Here is a 26,615-nt window from a genome sequence, read left to right as displayed (position 1 = left end):
TATTTCAGCACTGTATTAGTAAACTTTGAAATGGCCATTTTGAAGTTTTGGGCTAGTGTAGATACACACTGTTTCAGGATTAAGAAAATCACAGCTTTTAATTATTTTTTCCCCATTTGTGGCTCAAAGCCAAGGGGAAAAAAAAGCTTTTAGAATACCCAAGGGACACGAAGGAATGCAAGTCACATGTCTAATATGCTGCTTCCCTCCAATGACTCAACTGAAAAGCCACACAAATGGGGAGCCACAGAATTTTGGTGATAACCTAAATATTATAAAACAATATACTTCAGGAAAGTAAAACATGCCTTCATTTCAGTCAACTTTGTAGGTCATATTTTTTCATATGCCACTGAGTAACCAGAAGCAATATACATCTACCAGGCTTCCATTGGAATCTGTTTTTATTGCTTAGAGATGGAGCCAAACTGGAGTCCCAGATTAAACTTCACCATTTGACACTTTCCATAAAGGTGTGAGACAAACATTGCCAAGTTTTGAACATTTTGGCTCAGAGGTGTATTTCAACCCTCAAATGCACAAGTACTTGGTACATGATGGGGAGGGAGCTGGGACTTACCATAGAACTTGTGCCACAGGAAACAGCTATACTTACAGTCTCAAGTATTTTTCTTGCTCACACACACATAGAACAAGTAATGAAAAAAGTCAACACTTTTACTGTTATTAAGCTGGATAAAAATTCTGTAGAAAATAATTTAAAAACTGATACTGTAAAAAATTAACCAGATATTTATTTAACTGTGAAACAAAACCAGAAATGACTAATGGCAGTAATTCATCGAGAGCTTTTTAATTCATCTTTGTTTCTCCATCCTATGCAAAAGCAAGGTGAAGATAGCAAGGAAAGAAGAGAGAGGGGAGTAACTGACAATACTTTCCAAGTTGAAGCAAAAAATTCCTATTTCAATATTTCACAGAGGCATCTGCAGAGATGACTAAACAAGTGACCTCCAAGCCAAATACATCCTTTTCCTTCTAAGGAGAGATCCATGGAAGCTAAAAGACCTCTATATACCACCTCCATCTGATCTGAATGAAGTGTCCCTGGGAACCAGATGGAGCATTGCACGAGAGAACCTGTGCCTTCCATGAGTACTACTGTATTTTAAGGTGAGACAAACTACTACAATACTCTTTCTGATAAGACCCTCGAGCTCCTAAGTACTGCTAATGTGTTTCTCAATTGAGCAAACTTTGAGCTCTCCCCTGCTAAAGACAATCTATTTCTGAGAATATGTAGCAGCTGAAGTCCAAAACACAATCTCTTGCCTCCGTTCTATAATTGCTGTTAAAAGTGGAGAGAATCCAGTGTCACCACATTTGGACCTGAAACATGGTCTTGAAGCCTTTTATCTCTCCTTCATATGCCTTTGTCCCCGTGTTCATCCGTCACTCATACCATGTCAAATAACACAACTAATCTTTGTGCTTCCTGGAACAGTTTATCTGAAAGACACTCGGCACGGTTTCTTTGTCACAAGAATCTCATCACATCACCTCATGCAAATAAGCTAAGCTAATCAAACGATGAGAATAAAACTTCAAATTGCAATGCTTTTGAAGATTTTGTAATTATTAAAAAAATAAAGGACTGTTAACCAAAAGCACTAAAATTCAAGTAATTCCCCTTTTTCCTTGAATGATCTGTGTTGTATCACTTGCTTTCTGGCAGCACGACAAATCGTAACAGTTCTCTTAATTTCCTAGTTTAATACACTATTACTGGAATAATCAAAACTACGTTGATTTAAAAGAACAGATTTTTACAGAATATAGATTTTTATGGTATTTATATATTTGGCACAGTTTGCACTCATGTAATACCTTATTTTTACAATACATGTTATGCCTAAGAAAAATAAACTCTATACTTTGGGTTTTGCTGTGAAGGTAAAGCATAAGGCACAGCCAAAAATCTTTTTTGTGCCTCTTCCCTAACCTACCAATAGCTCAAAGTGTTAAATAATGTAACAGGTGCCATCATACTCTAACACTGTAATCTAGTGCACTTCTTAAAGGCTTGTGTTCCTAAGACTGAAGGGAAGGAAAATAATAAAACTGACCTTTTCTGAAATGGTCTTCTGTTAGTTACAAACCTGACAATCAATATGGTTAGAGCCTTTATCTTCCCATGAGAAAAAAAAATCCCAAAGATGTGTAATGCTGAAGCTCCAATGATGAGAAACTTTTCTATTCAGTTATATTCCATAATATTTTAAACCCATTACTTACATATACACGTAAGCAAAAGGACTTATTTTACCTTGCTATTAACTCTGAAGAATAAAATTTAAAAATAAAAATCTAAAGCCACATTAATTACATTCCGAATTTAAGAAATCATTTTGAACTTCTCCCCTTTTTACCAGAGGACAATAAGTACGGAGCTACGATGACAGGCCTTGATCTTCACAGCACAAGTGTGAGGAAGGAAGGCCTCCTCCACAAAGCTCCACTCAATCCTCTGTAAACCAATCTATGAATCAAGAAATGTGGGTACCTCAGAGAGAACACTGCATGACTCTCCTTCTCCTTTAATTTGGATATAGAATGTTGTAACAGCAGCCTGACAGTGGTGCGAGGTAGGGGAAGAAACAAGGGAAAGAGTAAAAATATCCTTCAATAATCTGAAGGACAATAAAAGGAAATTCAGAATACTGATGATTATTTTCAAAGCAAACAACAAATTATATTACCCCATAAGCTATTAGGTGCTATGTAGATATTTATATATTCTACATGATTAAAAACAAAGAAAGTACTAACACTATGTAGGATGATATGTTAATATCATCACTTTGATCTTATCTATTATTCCTGAAGCAGGAACTTTGCTTACATTTGCTGGAGAATGTTTCACTAAATGCTTCACTAGTACATTAAGTTAAACAAAACCAAAGATTCTCTCTCACTCACTTTAAAAACAGTAGCATTTGTTGCCCACTGAAATTAGGACTGCATTCTTAAACCTCCTCATCAAAATGAAGCAAGAAAATTCAGTCAGGAAGCTGTCTTAAAGCACAACTATATTAATCTTAAAACAACTAAATGAAATAGCTCTTTCTATGCTTTCAGAACTTTGCCAATTTTAGTAACAAAAAAGTTCACCACTTTTTACTCCTGTTAGTCCTGTAATAAAACACAAGCAAAGAACAAATGTACACATTGAACCTCTCCAATCTGGCACCCTTAGGACCTGACTGCTGCCAAACCAGAAAATTTGCTGGACCATGGGAGGTCAATATTGTCTACCACGGGGGTCAGCAACCTGTAGCTCCAGAGCCACATGTAGCTCTTTAAGGAGCCACTTGCGGCTCTGAGTGCTGCTGCCGCTGACTCCCCATGCAGGTCCACAGGCTGCCACCGCTTCAACAAAATAAATAAATAAATAAATAAATTCAGTTGCCCACCATTAAATCAACCAAATTTAGTGTGTTTGTTTAACTGGCGGCAGCCGCCGAAGCCACTGAGCAATCAGCTGTGGCAGCAAGCCGCAGAAGTGACAGCCACAGCAAGGAGGGAGCCTGGAAGTGAAAATCAGAGGGGGAGAGGTGGCCGAGCCTGTCACTGCCAGAGACATGCAGCCCGCCAAGAAGGCAGAAGAGAGCAGCGGAGGATCTGCATATGCTGAGGCAAGTTAATCTTGGTGTGGGGGGGGGGCGTGTTGGGGCTCAGAAGGATGAAGCCTGGGGGTGGGGGTAACAACTTTCTAACTCATACAAATCATTTTGTGTGCACTGTTCTTAAAAGAAGGGTGACAAAAAGTACAGTATGACATGATTTATTAAGGACTGTCTCGTACTCATATGCACTGAGGCTCTTGAAGGATTGATTTTGTAACAGAATTTGAAAAAAATGGCTTCTCTCTGTATTTTGAAACAAAAAGCAGTCAAGTAGCACTTTAAAGACTAGTAAAATAGTTTACTAAGTGAGCTTTCGTGGGACAGGCCCACTTCTTCAGAACACAGCCAGACCAGAGCACAACAAAATGGTCTCGCTATGGTCTGAAGAAGTGAGTCTGTCCCACGAAAACTCACCTAATAAACTATTTTGCTAGTCTTTAAAGTGCTACTTGACTGTTTTTTGTTTTGCTAGTGTATAGACTAGCACAGCTTCCTCTCTGTCTCTGTATTTTGGTTGCAGATCCCTGGTCTAGCAGCATTACCAACACTTCCACTGCTTACCGGGCTCTTAGAAGACATTTGGGGTAAATTAGAATGAAAAAACAGCACAGACCACTGAGAGCCTGAACCGGGGACTTTAAACAAACTTTCTGGGGCAACTAAAAATTTGGCCACACCCATGATCAACTGTTATCTGGCTAACTAAAATCACGCTGGATTATGAACACTGCCAGACCAGAGAGGTTCAACTTCTACTGGGTTCTATGCCTTCCCATACTTCAAGATAGGTGTTTCCAAAATTACAATCAATCAGAAAAAGTGACAGTGTGGAAGACTTCACTAATGATGTTCAGTGGCAGTGTTTAATTTCTTTGGTTACTATAAAAGCACAAAACAAGACTATGCTTGGGTTATATAGTTCATTTCTATTTATCAACAGAGATCTTAGAAAACAAACACTAACATCTCAAGAGTTTTTACCAAGATAGTGCAGGTGACATCTGAAATTTTAAAACCAAAAACACAAAATAACCTCAAGATATTTTCTATTGTTAGTTAAATAAGGAGCTGCTACATCAAATTGTAAAACGCCTGTGTTTTTTGGAAATTATCCCAAAAAAAATCAACCGGATTTCTAAATACGAGAACACAAACATACTCTGGTGGTGGATTTCTAATCCCACTGGAGAAAGTCCAGATCATCCCCATTTAAGGTAATGCAAGGAACAGCTGCAAATTTTTGTTCCCCAGAAGAAAATGAAGCAAGCCAAAACCTCCAACATGTATTCCCTTTTTAAACCTTTTCTTTTCTAATATCCCAAATTAGTTCACTTCTGGCTGAGCACCCTGTAATACATACAGAAGAGTTAATCAGAAAAATGCAGTATGTATTTAAGAAAAAATTGTGGACTTAGTGCTCTGGTATGTCAACAGGAAACACAACAGATATTTTAAAAAGATGACAACACAGATAACTGAGCCTCCTTGACGACGTTTTATGCAGCAGCAAAGGAGATTTTAGACTGAAATGTTACAAATTCTACAGTAAAAATGTATCTAATCTAAAACCATTTTGTTCACAGTCGATATACTCATAACATTCACTTTTAATCTGAATCTGTACTTTTTATATAGATATTTTAAATAGTTCTGGACAAGACAGTCCTAAAATGGTTTTAGACATACACACAAAAAATTCATTAAATTCCTTTTGGGGCACTGTTTCATTATCTGTATTACTCTATCATTTATTTCCTGATCACCAATTAAACACAACAGAAAGTACTAAATTTTAATAAACTAGTTGTAACTACTAAATTGAAGGCAATTTTTTCATCCCAACAACATGTTTCACTACTACATAAATAAAGTCTTTATGAAGTGTACACAGACACACTGCTAAAATCCTTATGATGGGTACACAGGCGCACCCCTAAAATATGAAGTGTACATGGACACACCCCTAAAGTAGCAACAACATCAAAATCAACTGAAACACGTTGAAATTCTGTGAATGAATAAATAAATGAGAGCAGAACAGCATTTTTCAGATATGAAGCTGCTAACTTTAAGCTAAAGAAAATATTTTTGTTAAAAGTGGTTCAATTTGTCTCAAGACAGCAACCCCATAATGCACACACCAATGGTAAATGAACTTTTTGCAAGACTGCATCCTGAGATAAATATACAGTCAACTCTTTCCTATCTGGCATTCTGTCATCTGGAACTCTCAAATAACTGGCATTTTAACCACAAGTAAATTTTAGTTACGTTTTCTGTAAGTACAGTACAGTGAAAGTAAATATCATAAATACAATTAATACAGTGTAAGTTTACAGTGTAAAATACGACTGTTGCTGGTAACTTGTTTGTTTCTTTATATATAATCCTATTTTTGTTGAGTATCAGAGGGGTAGACGTGTTAATCTGTATCCACAAAAACAATGAGAAGTCCCATGGTGCCTTACAGACTAACAGATTTTTTATTAGTGGTATGCATTGCTAGGTATACCTCTCTATTATCCATAGCAGTTTGGGGAGAGGGGATAGCTCAGTGCCTTGAGCACAGGCCTGCTAAACCCAGGGTTGTGAGTTTAATCCTTGTGGAGGCCATTTAGGGATCTGGGGCAAAGAGATTTAAAAAAAAAAAAATCTGTCAGGGATGGTGATAGGTCCTGCTGTGAGTGCAGGGGACTGGACTCAATGACCCTGAAAGGTCCCTTCCGGTTCTATGAGACAGGTATATCTCCATATTAATTAATTAATATTTAACTATCCAGCAACTTGCCAATCCTAGGGCTGCTGGGTATGGAGTTTACTGTACAGTGCTTGCCTATTGAAGGACATACACACTTCTCCCGAGATGCCAGAGATCGATAATACTAACATTGTCACTACAGGTGAATTATGACATCTTATGCACAGGTAAAAAGCCACCACGATTCACTGAGGAGACATTTTATTAACTTCAAAGTGAAACACCTAACCTGTTTTTTTCCTGCTCCTGATGCTGAAGAAAACTGTGAGATTTACTATTTTAGTATAAAGGCTTACAGCTCTGGTTACGTTAGAGTTACTTCACTTAATTAGGGGTAAAGTCTAAAAGAACCCCATCAAAACAATGAAAAAATATTTTAATGCAAACACTATATTTAAAAAAATGCTGCAGAACATCCTTCTCACAGCACATTATTTTGCTTCTGGTTTGTGTTCGCTACGTACGCTGCAAGGTTTACAAAGCGGGGGGTATATCTTCCAGTGTTTACCAATGTGCCACATACATTATTTGTGCTTTCCTTTTTTTCCAATACAGAATGTTATCTGACCACAATATAATTTGGTTTGAGTTAAAACGTAAGAGAAGTTTAACTATTTTAAGCATATGGAAAGCTGAAAGGATCCCAAAATCCTCCCTCTAGTCTGTCGGCATCGAGATAATGAAATGAAGGATAAACTGCATTAATTCCTCTGTAGTGGGTAAGGGAAGTTTTGGAGAACACAACAGGGATACTTACACACTGCGATAAAGAGAATAATGATCAGGTGTATAACCGTACTAAAAGATGACACACAGCTTAGTAAACCTTTTTTAACAAATGAACATAATTCAAAGGTTGTGAAGAAGCTCAAGACCCATAAGGAGAAAAAGACAAAATTCATAGGGAAGTAAAATATCCAAAGAGGTTGTCTCATCATGAGAAAATATTTTGTTACTGCTGTAGCAAATTCACCATCTTGAAGAAATTTCTGAAGTATTCTTAATTAATCACAATTTCATATACATTTATTAAAAATACTACATATTGACATGCAGCACCCATCCCAGGTTTCCAAACACTGGATCATCACTGCTCAAGTTCTTCAGTGCATAGCCATGCAGATTGCTTTCCTTCTGTACACTTGCTTAAAAATATGGCCAAAAAACACCCCACCCCACACAACAAATATTTTTCCAGTGCTACCAGTACTGTTATAGTGAGTTTAGATGAACAACTTCCCCATATTAGAAGGCCACTGGGTAACCAATCACAATCCTGCATGACATCATGAGCCCTGCCTCAAGCTTTTGTTATTTTTTTTCCTCCACCTTCTTCAATTGTTCCTGCAAACTTGGTGACAGGCTCAGACAAGTTGACAGAGAAGTCCAGACTAAGTTTCCCACAGCTCAGAGCATATTATCCTATAATTCACTAACAATCATCAGCAGAGGTAAGGGATCTCTTCTTATTACAATTATATTGCAATTTTCCAAATAAACTGCCCTATGCAAAGTTATCAGCCTGTATTATGAATGCTTATTTAAAATAAAACCCAATCCTTACAGCTGCTTTCTTAAAAAGTTCAGAGACTTTAGACACTGCTGTTGCAAGCCAAATAAAAACCAGTGCAGTAGGAAAAAACATCAGACAGTATTATTGTTTTTAAAATTATCTTCTTTTTAATAAGAAGTTATGTTTTCCGTGGGTGAATGGATTAGGCAAAAGACATCAAAACACCAGAAGTCTTAATTATTGCCCCCACACCTCTACTCAGGTTTTGGTTGGCTATTTGATTTATTTTGTTTTGGTTTTGTTCTGCCTGTTTGTTTTAAAACTCCAACAGATTTTTTCTGTTCTGATCAAAAATAAGTTTGAATTCAAGAGTTTACATTACTGCTCTTTGGTTGTAAGGATTTCTACTTCTTTGTTTCATTGCCCACTAGTAATCCAAAATTCTTGAAAAGTTCCCCTTGCTTTTCCTAAATCAGACAAGTTGATTCAGTTCATAGCACACTGAAAAAAAAACCTAATGAGCATCTGATATATACACACCTCTAGTTTGATTATAAAGAAGGGTTAAAAAGCTGATCCTTAGTCATTTTCCACCATTCAAATTTTAATGTAAAAATATGATGTCTCAGTTCTGAAATCTTTTTAAGGTTTTTTTTGTTTGTTTGTTTGTTTTCCTGATGACCAATATGTTCTGAACTTAGCCTTTTTATGATATCAGCTTCTGAATCTAGTAGGTCTGATTTAAATACAATGGCAAAAAGATTCTTCATATTTGCCAGGAAAAAACAGGTAAGATTCATAACTATCAAACAGCAATTTTTACGAAGTATTCTTCTTATCCATCATTGATAAAAGTGTTTGGGCACTATACAAATCAAAACCAAAAACTCACATGAAATGATTTTGTCCATTTAACATCTAACCCTTTTATAAAGGGCATATAGAGCAAAAATATACTAAAAGGAAGAAAATGAGTGAAATAATGGATATGTCTGGTAAACAGGAACATTTCTTTGGTCCTTTTTTTCCCTCCTATATTTATGTTATTAGGATCCATGACTGCACTAATCTAGAAACCCGATGAGAATTTTCCTAAATAAGAGGACAAAATCTATAAGTTTTTAGAAGTCAGGAGACTGTAAAACACAAAAATGGACCGGATACATTCCTGTCCGTGTTCTAAACCTATTTCTGTTCGAAGAGTACCAGTGTATTTCTATCAATATATACCTCATACATGTATATTTACATTTGAGAATAAAATACCACAGTTTTACTAGGTATTCTGTATTTACAAGTATATTCTCACAATACTCTTGGGAACGCCTGCAAGCAATTCCATTAATATTATTGAGAACTGCATATTTGGACACATTATCCATACACTAACTTGAACAGGGCACTGTGTGAACTCCCTATTCCTGGAATGCTTTGATGTTTGTAAGGTGAACTTTGCAGCATATAACTAGTTGAAGACTATGTAATTCTATTATAGGAATTGTTTCCAGAAAGAAGCAGTAGTACTTCTCATTTTGCCTGCATTTGTCACGGGAAATTTAGGTAACGGCATTTTATTTTTCTTGTCAATATTTTTATTTAAAACCAAATATTATGTCTTTTCATACAAGTTTATTATACTACGTGTACAATATACACACACTTAACTACCCTGGTATTAGACTCTGCATAAGAATACATGTAGGGCTATTTCAGGTGACATTCTTGTCAAATTGAAATCTATATAGGCCCACTGGTTTTAACAGAGTTATGAAGGTTACATTTCGTTAGAATGTGGCTCATTATCTGTAGCATAGAATATACAGTGTAGACTCCACACAAAATCTAAAAAGCCTGCACAGGAAAGAAGCTATTTTCTAGAAGTCCAAGAATGTCAATTAACAACAGAAGTATTAGTGATAAAGCAAAAAAAAAGGCTTTTAAAACAGATGTACACCCCACCTTTGCCCTCTCCCTCTCTGTTCCTTTTTGCCCATTCATACCTGACTTCCAACTCCATTCTGCTTCCCCTGCCTCTGTACTCTATTTCTGTGTTCCATCTCCCCCTATCATGACATATGTTTTTGCCTAGCCTCCATCTTTTACACGGTCCTATCCATTCTTCTTCTGTGATTCACCTTCTCTTTCTTGAAATTCAGGTTCCATCTGTCAGACGGCTGCCTCCCTTATGATGTAGAAAAAAACTTTTTGTGCCTACAGAACTAGTCCTTTCCTACAGTGACCTGCTTTGATAAGTACTCTTCTCTAGCTGAAACATTTGAATCTGACAGAATAAAAAAGAATTCCAACTAGAGGTTCTACAAGACTTAAACAACCTCCTATGCTGTGGCTGGCTATATAGACATCCAGCTAGTGAGCAGAGACACAGTGGACCATTGGTAGAGCATTACTCCACTTCAGAAAATTGGTAGAGCCCCTTCAGCACCACTACACCTATGATCTAGTCCTGTTTCGTTTATAAACACTTGTTTTATAGGACTAAATGGAGCATGAACAGTGAACAGAGGACCTCTAGTGGCCTAATGAGTTAAACGTCCCCTTCTCCCTTGATTGAAAAAGAGACTTCAGAAGGACACAGAATGATTTCAAAGTTAAATAAATCAATACAATCACTGGCTCAGAAAAGGAGGCTATATATGATTGAATTGGACATATTAAAAGGAACTATAAATGGAGCAAAATTCTCCTGTCAGGGAGGGAAATCAACAGGCAGATCTCAACACTGACCACAAACTTCTTTGCATGATCAGAGTAGCAAATTGTACAGTCAATCTTCCTCTTGGATCTGCATGTTTAACTGTTGTTATCAGCTCCAAATCTGCACTCCCTCAACTTATCTTCAGTGTTTAATCCTAGGTACTAGGCTAGTTCCCTTTTGCTTTTGTTACAAGATGCTGAGTTCCCACTGGCAAATACAAATTGTGACCTTTCACTTCTTCCGCTCCTGAATTTATAGAGAGCTTCTCATTTCAACTAGGATTAAATGTGATGTTTATGCAGGAAGATGAAAGGTACAACAGCTAAACCCAAATATTTTGTTTGATGGATTATTTGAGATACTAGTTTTCAAAAATATACATAAGCCACAGATTACATAACTCACTAGCAGTTTTTGGCTCTGTGGTACCTATAACCATTGAAAGGTTCATTTTCAAAAGGAAGCCACTAGGATTACTGCTTTTTGTAACATGCTACCAAAGTGATATTACTGTGAAATACAGTAGGGATGCAACATTTGCAAGGGTTCACTGTTCAGAACTCTCACAAATATTGATTTTCCTGAATACAACAGGGGCTCGGTGCCCCAGAGAAGCAATGATTGCTGGTGCTCCCCACCCAGAGCCCCAGAAAAGCGGCGGCTGCCGGCGCTCCCCACCCAGAGCCCACAAATCAGCCGCTTGCGAATAACTGAATTCACGCATGTTAAGTTCGTGAATGTGGGGACCTTACAGTACCTCATTACCTAGTCTTCATTTTTTATGCCTGTCCTACCATTCAGTTCCTCAAGTTAGTTTTGTTACATGGAATGACAATCATTCATGTCAAATCCCTTTTATTTCACCGATATGACTACCACAATTTAGCAAATACATTACAAGAAAAGGGTAAATTATGTCTAAAATCACTGTGTCCAACACAGCCAAATTTGTCCTGTGTGACCTAAGTGAAGCCAACGTACTTATACCAGGAATGAATCTGGCCTATGGTTTTCAACTTTGTTCGCTATATTTTTCAACTTTCTTTATACACCTCCTCTCAATATAAAGGGTACCCAGAAACAGATAAAAATAATCACAAATAATCACTACAATAATCACTTGTCAGCAAGAAATCAAACAGTGACTGAGCTGGTGAAACACCATAAGACAGCAAGTGACAAGTAACCTTTACATACATACAAGCACGATTGGTAATGTAGCTTTTTCCTGAAATGATGCACTGTGCATACTACATTTCTTCCAGATCAGTCAACACGCTCATTTGAGACTGAGCCAAAGGTTTGTTTCTGGGCAATCTGTAACAGTGCTGCATATGGAAACAAGGGTATTCAGCATATAAGTTCTCAAATATAATTTGCATTCTGCTGAAACTCCTACTTTTGGCTGCTGAGGTACGTTTTGCTTATGTGCGATTTCATCATAGCATTGACCTAAAATATTAGTACCTGTGAACTAAACTTGAGCATTTCTATGCTGTTATGACATAGTGTAAGAATAGGGTTTAATTTTAATTAAATTATTTTTAACTATGTAAGATTGCACTAAAAAAACGAGACGTCCTGTTGCACTTTGTAGACTAACAGATTTATTGGAGCACAAGCTCTCACGGACACAGACCCACTTCATCAGATGCATGCTTTGCCCACGAAAGCTTACACTGCAATAAATCTCAGTCTATAAAGGTGCCACAGGACTTCTTGTTTTTGTGGATATAGACTAACACAGGTACCCCTCTAATACTGGGCTGGCCTTTTGAGCTTGTTTGTTATTCAAACAGAGCTGTTACTATCTATCACTCTTTATGCACACATGGAAGATTAATGAGCAATGTGTGCATTTGCTAAGTAAAACCAAGCACCGTGTATCTAAACACATACAGTAAAACCCCAATTATCTGACCTAAATCAGACTGAAGGATGTTCCATAATGGAAATGTCAGATAATATGGAATACTAATGAAAATACAGGTACAAATATCAGGATCAAAAATATGTCATCTGCACACATGCCATCGCTCATCAATCATTCTAAAAAATTCTTATATTTGTCATGTCAGATAGAACGGAAAGTCAGATACTTGAAGGTCAGATAATCAGGGTTCTCCTGTATTGAAGCCTAGATTTACAGATCCTTACATAGATCAGAAAACCTCTTTCGTATGTCTTAGGTAAGGAGAAGAAAAGAACATTCACAATGGCTTTTGAAATCCCGGTGCTGCTTCTTTGAAAACTTCACATAGGTCTTCAAGTGCAGCAAAGTTAACTACTGCAATCGGAACACTCTACATCTCATTCTTAACGCATTCAAAATGTGAACCTTTAACACAAAGAGACATATTTTCATTTATGTACCTATCTCACTTTAAGGTTCCTTTACGCTGCCAAAGTAGTGTATGAGAATCAAGCCCAATGACTATTTCCTCTCTTCTTCCAAAGGTTTAAAAAAAAAAAAAAATTACCATTAACATGTTTTAATATGAGCTGACTTAATGAGGAGCCTTTTCTAGATTGTGGTGCCCATTAAATAACTGTACAGCATGTTATCATGAAGTAATTCCCAAAAAATATGGTCGTTTGATGTGTCAACCTTATACACTGCCTGAAAACACTTTGTTTGTGCCAATATAAACACATGAGAGCTGAACTAGAATACATTGTCTGGAACAGAATAAATGTTTTAGTGTATCACAGGGCTTGTATTAGGCTAGATGAACAGATAAACTTTCAGTCAAGTCATCTGAGAATTCTTGTGCGCCTGTCTTGCTTTTACTGCACTTACACAAGAGAGAGACAGACCAGACAAATAACTTAAGAGAATATGCCTGACAAATACTTTAAATGTTTATGCTATACCTGCTTTCAAATCTATCTATGCTCTTGATTTCTAGTCCCAAATTGTAGAATCTAGTTTTAAAAAATGATGTCGCACGTTCAACCAATCAAAGCTATTCATATAATATGTATAATTTAATATTTAAGTCCAGTTTTTGAAATGCTATTTCAGTCTTTGATGGTGAAAGCAGATCCTGGTCATGACACAGAATAAGAGTTGACTTGAACTGACAGCCCCTTATCCTCCTCTCCTGTGGACAGATTTTTGAGAAAAGATATGTTGAAAGTATTCATGAAATTCACAATATATATCTCTTATGAATCCTTTTAGCCAAATCAGCAAGCAAATTCATTGACCTGAAGATATCCATGTGTAATAAAAGCTTCCTTATGCTACTCTCCACCCATCTCCTCCCTTTCACAGACAGAAGGGTTTATATTGCAGTTATGAGGCCGTATGGGGGATGATCCCTGCTAAGCATCTCTCTTTCCAACTCTATGTGGATGGGGGGGCCAGAGCCTATGCATCTTAAACTATAGCTATTATCAATAAACTTATCTGGGTCATGATCAGAGAGCTAAAGCAGGTGAGGTAATACCTTTTATCGGACCAACATCTTTCAAGCTTATACAGAGCTCTTACACTCCCAGTGACACAGCAACTGCAAGGCGGAACTGACTGTGTAGCACAAATAGATAGCAGCCTTGAATAGTCCCTTATGAGATCTGGCAACTGCTTATAATAAACAAACTGTTCCACTGTGCATTTTATTGCAATACTTGGAAGATCTTTCCCAGACCAGAAGAACTCCGTGTGGCTTGAAAGTTTGTCACTCTCACCCAAAGAACTTGCTGCCATAAAAAAAGGTATTATTTCACTGACGTTGTCTCTAATATCCTGGGACCGAAACGGCTACAGCTACAGTGCATACATTAAGAGATATGTAATATAAACACTCAGGGGCAAATTCTCCCAAGGAGAAAATTTATGGGGAATAAATGAATTTACCTAAGGGCAGTTTGAGGTTCCACCTTCATCATCAATTATTTGTATTGTTGTGCCTAGCAGCTGTAGCCAGGGATCAAGCCCTCATTGTGCTAGGTCCTAGACAGAAACAAAAAGAGGGGCTCTTATCCTGAAGAGTTTACAGCACATTTTAGGGTTTTATTTATTTATTTTTTAATTTTATAATTCAATATAATTTGCATTCCTGCATACCTGTCCTCTCTATTTCTTATAAAAAGCACTTCAAGCAAAACTGCACCTAACATTGCAAAATTAAAAAAGTTTTATTTGCTGATGTATTTATAGCAGCACCACCCCTCTGCTTTTCAGCATGAAACTTTCATGCATGTTAGTACCTTTTTAAAAAAGAAAAGTCTCGTCTCAGACACTCTGTCCTTCAACATAATTTTACAAGAAATTCTCCATATCACTTATACATAACAATACTGCCACTACAGTATTTGTTTACACTTGAAGTTCTTTCTATTTGGAAAGAAAATGCATTAGCTATACTATTTTTCCACTCCCGCTCCAAAATGAGGCACTGAAAAGTAGTCACTGATGCAGCCAGAAAAAAAAAGCATAATATCTTGACTCTGTCCTACGGCTTTATTCACAAGATCATCCTGCCTCTTAGCTGGCCTGAACCAACTCCTACTGAAGATGGGGGATGCTGAAGGGAACTGGATTAGGTGCTACTGCAATGATTCTATGAAGTAGTGCTGGATAACCATAAATCCCATTTCAAAATGAGGCTCCACCTCAGATCTGCAGAAGCTCACTGATGCTCAAGGTTGCATGTGAAATTCCACTAAGTCTTACCTATCTAGAAAAAAAATTATTAAAATAACCAGTAACACACTGTGAAAAGTAACTTCACTTTTTTCTTTCAGGCACTGTTGTAACATGAATACAGTCTGCACTTGCACTGATCAAAACACTTTGATTTCTAACTCTCCACTTTCCTGCTTTCCCAGCTCCACACAGATTTCTCTAAAACAAAGCCAGAAGACAATAACCACTTTGTACTGTTCCTGACTCCTGTTTTCACCTGCACTGCTTATAAAACCTCTGACTTTTACTCTCTGCTTTCCTGTTGCCATGGAGAAGGTCCAGCACATAACCCGCTCTGCTATGAGGAGAGCCTCAACTATTGAGGTGAACCCACAAGCACGCCAAAAGCTCCAAGAGCTCTTCATAAATTTTTGTCTGATTTTAATATGCCTCTTGCTTATCTGTATCATTGTGATGCTTCTCTGAAGTTACACTGCATCTTTGTTTCCCACTGCACTATCCTATAGGAAAGCCACACCAAAGGGAAAGAAAGAATTAAACAAGAAACTCCATCAAGATTATGCATGTGTGCAGATCTAGCAGTTGGACTAAACCACTCGTCAACCTCTGCACCATTTTCTTACTAGCCATTGTAAACATGTTACAAAAGCACTTCATTATGGAACAATGATTTCAAGCCTACTGGTACAAAGCTGTCCACAAGCTAGCTAATTTGTTCACCTTGCTAAGAGGCATCTCATGTGCATGCTGTGAATCTGAAACTTTTTCATGGAAGTAAGGAAGGGCATTAATTGTGTTACAGACAAATCAACTAAAACGCTTTTAAAAGCCATCTCACTCTTGAATGGTGAAATTTTAAAGCATGCAGGCCCAAATCTCTCTTTTTAATTTTCTTTTCTTTTTTTTTTTTTTTAAATAGCTGACAGAAGTTCAAGTGAATCCAAAATGATGCACAGGCACATTTAGATCTGAGTATATTCCCCAAATTTTTCTGGTTAACTTTCATATGGTACAGCAGTTACATTGTTAATTTAAATTATTCAGCTTGTTCTAATAGTTTATGACTGGAATCCTGGAAAAAAAAATAAAGTAGAAGCTGTTTCAAAAAAACCTCTTCCCCGATATAAATGTTATTTTTTTTCTTTTTTCCTGTATAAGGGAAGACTTTAGATCTCCCAAGACAGTAGAAAAGTAATGCCAACACTTCAATTCTATCAGGTATTCTTTCACAACTTGCGACGCTGCTTCAATAGCCGTATCATGACTCTGCTTCAACAGACACATCTTTTAAAAACTACCAGCATTTGCAGAGAGTTTTAATTTGCTATTCCAGGTATACTGAGAACCAACCGGCCTATTAAGAGAGCAGTTTTCATTAATTGTGTTCACCTGGCTAACAAAACGAGCAACATGTCAGAAGCCAAAAGCGCGCCTTGAGATCTCAAGAGCTTTTTGTTTTTGCTACCTTTAGTAATAGATTATTTATCACATGTTACATGTACCAAAATTTGCACCAAGAAATGCAATTTCCTTTACATTAGTAGCACAAGAAATTCAGCATTTATCTGTGTCAGAAAGGCTTTTGGTATAACAAAGTAATAGATTTGGGTTTTTTATTCTGTAGCCAGGTCACTTCCATCTCAGCTAAGTTTAAGGAAAGAGACTAACTTGCTATTCATCCAATGCATTCTATTTAAGGCAGCTCCTCAGTGCAAAATTGGAACCAAATTCACCTGCTAGTGTCGAGGTGGTCAGATACAGATGAGAAAAAACATAATATGGGCCTACTCCCAGCTAGCTGACAACAAGTGATTTGTTTCCAATGCGATTGTCTAGAATGCAAAGCCACCCATTTGTAATTACACCCTGCCTTTCCCCAAGCAAGGTATATTTTGCAAACATCAACAACACGTTAAAGCAGTGGTTGCCAAACTGGTCCATGGATCATTAGGGTCTATGGAGCTCTTACGAATGGTCTGCAGAAAGCTGGGTATTCGCATAGGGCTGTCTCTTCTTTTTCCAGCAGCCATGCCACATTAAGGAAGAGCAAAACAAATATTTTTCTAGTGCCAGTTTTCTGAAAGTACATTATGCAATTGCAAGGGGGGTGGCCCACATTCTCTTGGATAGGAAGGGAAGCAGTCTGAATAATTATCAATTAGAAGATGGACCACACAACAAAAAAGTTTGAGAACTTCTGACTTAAAAGATACATTCGTCTCTCAAGAGTCAACTGAAGTCTATTTAATTCAACAACAGTTTGAAACACTGAAATTAATGTCAGTTTCATGCTGAAAGTCGCTAGAAACTGACAGGGATTATTATGCATTTTTAGATTTCTGTTTCTTCTCTTCTACTCTTTGCCTATCTTTAATATTAAGAAAATCTATACTCCTGCAACACTTAAAGAGAGGAAAAACAAGAATCTATGGTATCAGTCAAAAATCATTCCTTTTTAAAAGGCTCTATTATACTGTATTCTGTGTGCAACTTTTATCTAAAGTCAAAGAGAGTTTCAAACACCAAGGACAGCAAATGTGCCCCAGGAATTAAGATTACAAAAACAGGGGTTAGTGACCGTGAAAAAATAGGAAGTCAAATAGAATGAGGAATTAGCCTAATATTTAGTATGGTGCACGCCAGCATACGATATCCTACCTCAGTAAAGCACACAAACATGCAGAGCAGCAGCAGGACAGAATAAAGTTGGTAACAATAGTCAGTAAAAGGATAGTCAAGTCGCTATAATTGGCTAATTCGGACATTGAGGAATTCAGCTACCCTTCATCTCCCTTTGTTTTGAAAGGCAGTTGTCAGTACTGCCTCTTGGATCTCTCAAGAACCTATCAGAATCTTGACCACACCACTGAAGACTAGTAAAAGAATCCCTGTTTTGAAAGGATATTTATAAATACTATATTCATAAGAAAGCATGTGTGTCCTCTCAGCCCAGACCAGTTGTTCTGTTATAACTAATCATGCCTTATTTTAGTGAAATTGTAACTATAATACAGTAGGTACAATTTCAAACAAATTACAAAACCAGTGAGTGTTAAGATGTATTTATGGAAATATCTATGCAATATTTCAATGAATTTACGAACACAGATGTGGTATCACAATTCAAAGCGAATATAAGACCAATAATGATAATTACCATGTTTAAATGATCTTATTATTTCAGTCCTCCCCCACAAACTCATAAGGGTATTCTAGTGGTTACATACAGAGAACTGTCTGTAACATGTTGCGAGCTGTTCCCGCAGGAGAAATGAGAAAAGGCAAAGCAAACCTTCTTTAAATTTTTTAGATATAGGGTTTTCTGTTTAGATTGACTTGGAGGGATTTAAATCATACATAATACCCAACCTATGACAATTTGGCATTACCGAAAAATCTCTTGAAAAGGAAAACTGCTAGACCCTCTAGAGAATGGATACATTCCGGGAACTTCTTTTCAAGAGAATAGACTTCAAAAGAGTCAGGGTTTTTGTTTTTGTTTTGTCTATTTTGCTTTTTAAATTTTAGAAGACAAAAACTGGTATAAATAGAATTTTCCTCAAATAAATAAAATAGTGATTCAAAAACCATATACAAGGAAAAATGAATTTAAGAAAACGAAAACACATTCTGCAACAACATCAATCTACAGTGTGTATCATATGGTTATATTTGTGTCTTGGGATCCTACTGACATGAAGAACACAGAATGGAATTACTATCACACCTTGCACCATAAATATCAATGGATTCCAAAGATAAATAAAACCTTTCCGCAAATCTTGGTACATAAATACTTTCTTTTTGTCTAGCTTTCTGATCTTTAAAATAAACAGAAGCATCCTAAAATGCTCATTAAATCAACATTTGAAGATAACATATTAAAACAGAAGTAAGGAATGTTGAAACTCACACCAGTTTAGAGAGAAGTGTTAATTCTAACTACTTTTTAATGTCATGTGAAAAAACTAAGCAATGCAATGGTTTTTGATTCTTTGTACTGATATTTGTTTTGACTAATGAAACTATCCACTTACTTTCTTATGCCTCAATGAATTTGAAGTAGATTTAAATTCAATCAGCATGTACAAGCAATCTAGTGAGTTTAAACAAACTATACTACACAGTTACCTCTTTTTATACGAATTAGAATTCCAAATACTGTAGATGGTTTTGGACTGTAGAAATTTTCATTACTGTTTTCGATCAATTATTGCTGTTTTTCTGCACACTACCCATTTTCTCTAGTTTATTTTACACACAGATAAGGAAAAAATATATAGCCATCATTTTGAATCAAACTTTCAAAACGAAAAGAAAACTCAAGATTTAGTAACTCCTGGCTTTAGCATGATTCCACTGAAGCCAGTAAAGAAACTGAGTCAGGACCAGAATTACACTTAAAAAAAAACCCAAAAAAACAAGAAACAAACCACTATAGTACAAGCTTTATCATCCTGCATCTGCAGGGAACTGGGGATGCTGGATAATAAAATGTGCTGGTTATCTGAGCTGCGGCCGGCAGTGGGTAGCTGGCCCCACTCTATGCCCCGATCGGGCAGCCAGCCCACTCTGCCTGCCCCGGACAGTCAGCCAGCCCCCTCAGAACACTGGTTAATTGAATGTGCCAGTTACATGGGTGCTTGATAACTGGGCTTTTACTGTATTTAGTAAGACTGTCTTTTTATAGTCTTCAGACTGGATCCTCAGTGGGTGTACGTAAACCTGTGCATATTGGTGCAGCCACAAATAGGTGGAGCTGAGGTTATGCCAGATAAGATGCCCATGCACTATCATTTTCCATTGTGAGCCAGTGGTGGTTATGCACCTTAGCAAGAAGTGTGTAGTTTAGACCTTTTTCTGCATAAGCTTCTCCCCCTTGCTCCGCCCCAAACCCTTCATCCCCAGCAACAGTAAACTAGTACAAAAAAGGTGAAGGTATCTGGTTTTATTTTTACTATACAAGTTTTAACTGCCCCATGGCTTAAACTTGTTCTAAGCAAAACAGTAGGTCTACCTTGTATGACAGAAAATGGATGAGTAGCAATGTATGTATATCTGCTTCACACAGTATTTTTGATAAACTGATCCTTATCCAGGTTTACTGAAAATATGGAATTACATTAGCAACGAATTTAGCCTCTGACATGTTCATGCCAGATTCTGACATTCATATTCTCACTGAATAGTACTTCGGATACTACTTCTTAGGTTAGAAAATGTTCGCAAATGGTCTGAGAAACAAGTGGATTTTGCCCATGAAAGCACATGACCTAATTAATTTGTTAGTCTCGAAGGATCCACAGGACTGCTAGTAATTTGCATAGAAATATGGTCATCGTCAATCTGCCCCACTTCCAAAGTTTGTAATGAAATTTCATATTTTTAAAGATGTCATATTTTAGCAATGGTGTAGGTGGTAGGGGGATTCTCTCTATAAATAAAGCAAAGGCTTGTGATCAAAACTAGCATATTAAAATCTATTTCTGGGGCAGAGAAAGGTACATCAACATATTTTTATACCCACAGTGTGAAAAGAAAAGCAGAATGGAACACATACAGAGATTCTTGTCACAGTGTTCCCATTAACAATCATGGCTCAACCATATATTTATAATAGCTGGACCATAATTCTTAGACTTTATTTTATAAAAATCAGACATGCTGTTTTTAAAAAGATATGAAAATGGCCAAAGAGCACTACTTTTATGGTGTCTGGAAACCATAAACAAGCTCCCTTCCCCTCCTAAGATACTGGCTTGTCCCGAAAATGAACTTTGGCAGCATTCAGTACATAGTATTGAGCAGTCCTATTTGTTTATGCTTTGTTTTTTACAATTGCTAAGTTATTAAATTTTTAAATAAACCATTGCGTACATGTTTATTAAAAGATGCAGCCTGTGCCAACTCAAACTAGGCTCTTAAAAAGGCTTTTGCAAGGCTGCAATAAATCTTACATAACTCAGGGCTGGCAAAAGTAAGAGGGTGTTGCTTGCTGCGCCACACAGTGCTCAAAACCTTAGAAGGGCAGGAAAGTTCCCTGTTTGAAAAGATACATTTTACCCACGTTAGGAATTTTTATACTTTTTGAAACTTCATTGTTCTAAAATATTCTAAAGCAGCCAATTTCTGAAATATAATGGGCTTCATGGGAGGTTTCAGCCCTATTATTCCAGAAGTTATGTTGACAAGAGCTTTGCCTAGACAGCACCACAAACATTTTTCATTTTAAAATAAAATTGCAACATAATCTGCATTTCTTTTCCTTTAGAAGAGCAATATCAAAATAGACAGACAAATTATCTTTCCAGACTAGCTGCTCTTCAGAGAAAGTAGAGGATTAACATTTGCAGTCAAAAAATAATAAATTACTAGTTATTGTGAACAAAATTTTCTCTTAGGTGTCAGAAACTGAGGACAGGTAGAAAGCTGAAAACACCAGGATGAAATACATGTGAATCCCAGTTTCTTACAACTGCACCTCCAGAAGCTACAATCAAGAATTCAGTTAAAGCAAAAAGAGATCAGACTAGTGCAGAGTATGGATCTTGCTAACAACAGAGGCCTCAACTTGCTACTCAACTTCCTGCTTATTGTTATGGTTCTTGTACTCATGTTTATCCTGGTGAAGCTCATGTGAATCTCCTTGAAGTTTTACTATTTTTGCAATGATAACTTGACTCTTCAAACTATCTGAACATAACATATGAAGGACTGCATAAAACAGAAGTGTCTTTAAACTGTTAGAATATTATATGTTCATCTGTATAGTTCCATGCTGCCTAAAAAAGGGATGCTGTATCTAAGCGTATACTGTACTCTTGTCTCTTGTATAATAAACTGATTACTTGTATTTAAACAACTAAAAATCAAAGGCAGCAGTCTCCTAGGAGTACAATCTCTGCAAAGAAGATAATAGAAATACCAAAAATGAAGCAGCTTTTTTGCAGAAACTGAGACACAGACCTGAAATGGACAAGACAGACACCAAAAGCTAACTGATGGCAAGTACCAGATTACATAAGGCCAAAAAAACAAAACAAAACAAAACAAAACAAAAACAAAAAAAAAACATGCCCAAAATGTATTTGTGTCTGTTCAAAAGCAAATCCCACCAGCTGGTTTCAGGATTTATCATGCATGTACAAATATTTAAAAATAATAATTTATTAACTGCAGCTTCTTAAAAGTCATATATACCTGCACTACTTGGGAGGGAGGGGGGGACCAGCAAACAGTACCATTATGCTTTGGTATTGAAAGAATTTCACCAATCACTAAGCTTAAAACACTGAGCAATAAAAAGGTAATATAAAATACAAAACACTATCAAGTCTCCATAGTCTACTTCAGTCTCTGAAGTCTGAAGAAAGTCTCATGCAATAGTAGATGGTATGCACTGGATAATTACAATTAAAGCTTTTCACTTGTGTCTATAAATGATGTGCAATGCAGATTTAAACAGTCTTTCCAAAAATCAAAAACACATTGCAATAAAACAATAAGCAATAAAATCAATAGCCATTCTATGGTGAAACACTCCTATTGTCAACTCCCGTATCAACTGTCAATGTAAGTTTCAAAGAGAAAAGTTGCCCAGCTATTTCATTATTTGCACTTTATCACATTTTGCTTGATATTTTGGAGGCTATTCTGCTTAGTAGGCACATTACCACAACATGAAGTATACCAAACACAAACAATTAAAACTGATTCAAAGGCCACTGCAGTAAAAAGGAACAACCATCCTACAACGTTCTAATAATACGCCTATTCACAGATATGCTGCATAGACTGCTGTAAAATGTACTTTGTATATATAGAAAATGACTACAGCTATTTAATAGTTTCTACTAAAAGAGAAGCTTAAAAAAAAAGGGGGAAATTGTGAGTGTATAAGTTGTATTTCTATTTCACTTTTTAATCCCAAATCACTTTACAAACAAAGCACACAAGAAACTCACCACCATCCACTAATGTGTAGCTACTTCTGGAAAGGAATGCAACAACTGTTTATCAAACAAAACAGTGGCACTACAGTAGTATGAGACAGTAAAACAATTCTGTACGAGATACTGGGAATAACACATTTTCTGCAGCACACAGAGACATAATATTTTTAATGACCAAAAATATCACGATTGGGTTTGCATAGCAGCCATCAACACATAACCAAAACCATTCCCACAGCTTTGTTATATTAAGATGCACCTCTACCTGTCAAAATCCCAAGACCACATAGTTCACAATTAACTGAATATAAAAACCAACTGTAGTGATGCACAACAATGAATGTTAACTAAACTAAAAGTGACTGAATTTAAAATTTAGCATGAAAATTCTCTCTGAAAATACAGTTCAATTAAAATTCATTTTTCTGCAGGGAAATGATTGAGCAAAAATATGCAATTTTTTATTCAAGTGGGGCCAAAGTGAAACTCTTATGCATTGACATTCCAAAACAAAAACTATTTTTTATTTCAAAATGTCAATTTGGAAAGAATGTCATCACTTCAACATGTCACATTGTTTTGCTCATAAATGTCGACATTGGAATATTTCCAATTCACAACTTGAAATATTTTGAGTTGCAAAATGTTTTGAGATTTTGACTTTCCATTCTGATTTTGAATGCAAACTAATTCTGAAATGGCTACAATTCCCAGGAGATGAAAATCTCATTTCCTGAGCAGCTCGAACATTAACCTATGAATGCTTTAAACAGAGAGGTGCAGTAAGCACCTCGTTAATGGAAACTGGCAAACACAAAAATTAAAGTGGCAGACTTTCCCAGTAGAATGAGTGCATTCTATTAAACTCATGTATAATCACCACAGGAAAGAAAACACAAATAAACACAGAGAACGACACAAAGAGTGGTGGGGTGGCAGCTGGGTGTGTGGTACATGGCCAGCTCCACTCCACACAGCCATTCTTGGTCCAGTTCCACTTAATCAGGGCAATGAGACCCAGCCCAGGAAGCGGTAGAGTAGGAGGTTCCACTCAACTTCCAAACCCAGCTACTCAGACTGGGGAGAAGGCCAGCATGAGCCGCCACTTCTCGCCTGCCTCCTTGAGAACCGTCCCTTCCCAGGGCCTCCTCCAATAGATTTTGATGTGGCCAACATGACAGCACCATTATGCAGGGCCCAGGTTATGGTGCTGTACATGGTTTCTTGGGCAACGAAGCAGTCTTGTCCCCCCAGCTCCTTAGTTTCAAGATTTCCGTGGATCCAGTCAAACTCACAGCTCTACATAAGCAGTATCAAAGTTCAAGAAACAACTATTCACAAATGCTCACGGTCAGATCTTTCACAGCCTTAAAGGGTATATTCTTCACTCCAAATTTTATGCACGGCATCCAGTAAAATCAATGGGAACCATGGTCATGCATCTGAGGCCAAAATTTTTCATTAATAAAAGTCTAATCCTGCAGTCCTTGCCTGTGGAAAAAGTTACCTAAAAATGGGATTCCTGTGTGCTGGAATATCAGGCATAAGTGGCAATAACTAAGAATAATGTCTGATGGCATAGGAATATAGTGTGGATCTTTTTAGCTCACCCAGATACTGCTAACCTTATGTTTTAAAAAATCTGCTGCTTGAAGGTCTGTTTATAGCTTAAAGGGTGTGATGAGACATATGTTCTCAAAGCAGCTCCTGCTAGTGAAGGCTAGTTCAAGAACACTCCCATGATACTGAGTATTAGATAAACGGTTAAAAACTACCAACCTCTCACGAATTTGTTTCAGAACACACATGTAAATATTATAGCCTCAGTGGAGCATCTTGTAATCTCTCCAAAATAATATGCCTGTCCTCTGAAGAAGATAATTTGTTAACCAACTGCATGGTTTTTTCTTTTTGCAGTCTCAGTGTGCAGATACTTTCTACACAGCCTGAAGCTGAGTACAGAATGTATTTAAAAGGCCATCTTTTCTGCACACAAATTCTGATGTAATGTTAAGGGCAAGTTATGACTGTGTTATCTACATTTATAATCAAAGATAAATTTGGGTTTTTTTCCTTGTTGTCTGCTTTAATGTAAAAACAACATACGTGGGTTCATTTTACCTGCCCTAAAACTCACTGTATTTCAGTCATTACGCATATTTTCAAGCAGATGGCACATTTCTTACTGCACTGTTAAAAGATTGTGCACATCAGCAAAAATGATCCCTAGTGTTATAAAACACAACTTCCTACTCTGAAAAGCAAAAGAGGGTTCATCATTCTGTTACTGTATTCCACACAATATCACTGCTTTACTATTTCTTTTAATAAAAACAACTTTTGACAAGACTTTTATTTTTTCAGAAATGTTAGCAAACCTAATTCAGCAGACTCTGCTGCTTGAACAGTATTCAATATGTAAAAAAGGACTACAAACAAGGGTGAAAAGCAGCTTACGTTTCTGACAGGTACTCTTGTTTTGCACTCCCCAGGGCAAGAGTCTTAGAGGTGGGGTTGTACCACAACAGTACAAGTAAGACATTTGAGTGTGGGTGCTCAGGGCAGAGGGAGAGGGTGTAGGAGATGCAGGAGTTTGCAGGAGAGGAGGGAATCAGGGTAGGGGCTTGGGGTGCAAGAGTTAGGGGTGGGGGAGTAAAGAGGGGCTCACGACAGAAGGTCAGCATGTGGGTGGGGCTCAGGGCATGGGGCTGACGTGTAGGGGTGAGTGCGGGTGGGGAGCAGAGGCAGCAATTGGGGAGGGCGGGGGCTAGTTTCCCTTGTAAGCTGAGTGCTTGGGCGGCAAACCCAGAGAGAGTCAGATGCCACCCAGCTGATTAGCAGGGTGCCCACTGCCCCCCCTCAGCCAGCAGAATGTGTTTCTACTGGTGCTGTACATCCGCGCATGCCCTGGTACACAACATTTATTCTGTTCTTGGATGAAAAAAATTAGAAGGAGCACTGGTGAGGGGGGCTGCAGCTGCACTTAGTGGGTCACTGCTGCTCTTCTTCGCCTTCCCTGGACTGTCAGAGAGCAAGTGGAAAGTGTGCAACTTGCATGAATTACTCCTCTGCCCTCCCCTTGGCAGCTGGGAACAAGAGGAAGCACGTAAGCTGTGCAGTTTTCTCTTGCTCCCTGATGGTCAGGGAAAGTGGGAGAAGAGCCAGAGAGTACCCGTATGGATGGCTGCAATCCCCCTGCCTTTGAAGCACGCTTGACGGGGGCCTAGGGGTCTGGAGCAGCCCGGAGCAGGGCATAACCAGCCAGCCCCTTCCACCTGCCTGACTGCCTGCTGCTTAGCTGGGCAGCCTTGAGAGCCCCAGGAGCCTGGGTGGGAGCAGCTGCAGCCTAATGCCCCAGCCAGCTTGTTCTTGCCT

General features: G+C 37.5%; 2 protein-coding genes across 9 annotated transcripts in view; one reads left to right on the top strand and one right to left on the bottom strand.

Annotated features, from left to right (window-relative positions):
- Window positions 1-26,615, bottom strand: part of CEP85L (centrosomal protein 85L) — a 235,356-nt gene that overhangs the window by 74,963 nt on the left and 133,778 nt on the right. The window lies entirely within an intron of this gene.
- On the top strand, window positions 968-25,589 carry PLN (phospholamban). Of its 4 annotated transcripts, XR_012645060.1 has the most exons (5): window positions 968-1,134; window positions 3,479-3,656; window positions 4,168-7,856; window positions 9,414-9,478; window positions 21,690-25,589. XR_012645060.1 is itself a non-coding variant. In XM_074990681.1 (4 exons), the coding sequence occupies exon 4, from the start codon at window positions 15,595-15,597 to the stop codon at window positions 15,751-15,753; it is 159 nt and encodes a 52-aa protein (XP_074846782.1). In that variant the 5' UTR covers window positions 7,292-7,856; window positions 9,414-9,478; window positions 11,900-12,047; window positions 15,471-15,594; the 3' UTR covers window positions 15,754-16,201. The 4 variants fall into 4 exon arrangements, 3 of the variants coding, with proteins under 3 accessions (XP_074846782.1, XP_074846781.1, XP_074846783.1); XM_074990681.1 differs by lacking the exons at window positions 968-1,134; window positions 3,479-3,656; window positions 21,690-25,589 and adding exons at window positions 11,900-12,047; window positions 15,471-16,201 and having other exon boundaries at window positions 7,292-7,856; XM_074990680.1 differs by lacking the exons at window positions 968-1,134; window positions 3,479-3,656; window positions 21,690-25,589 and adding an exon at window positions 15,471-16,201 and having other exon boundaries at window positions 7,293-7,856.

Source organism: Carettochelys insculpta, chromosome 3 (assembly GCF_033958435.1).
Source record: "Carettochelys insculpta isolate YL-2023 chromosome 3, ASM3395843v1, whole genome shotgun sequence".
In the NCBI taxonomy this organism is placed as follows: domain Eukaryota; kingdom Metazoa; phylum Chordata; order Testudines; family Carettochelyidae; genus Carettochelys; species Carettochelys insculpta.
The sequence above is the reverse complement of the archived record's forward strand: the minus strand, read 5'-3'. Positions and strand labels throughout refer to the sequence as shown.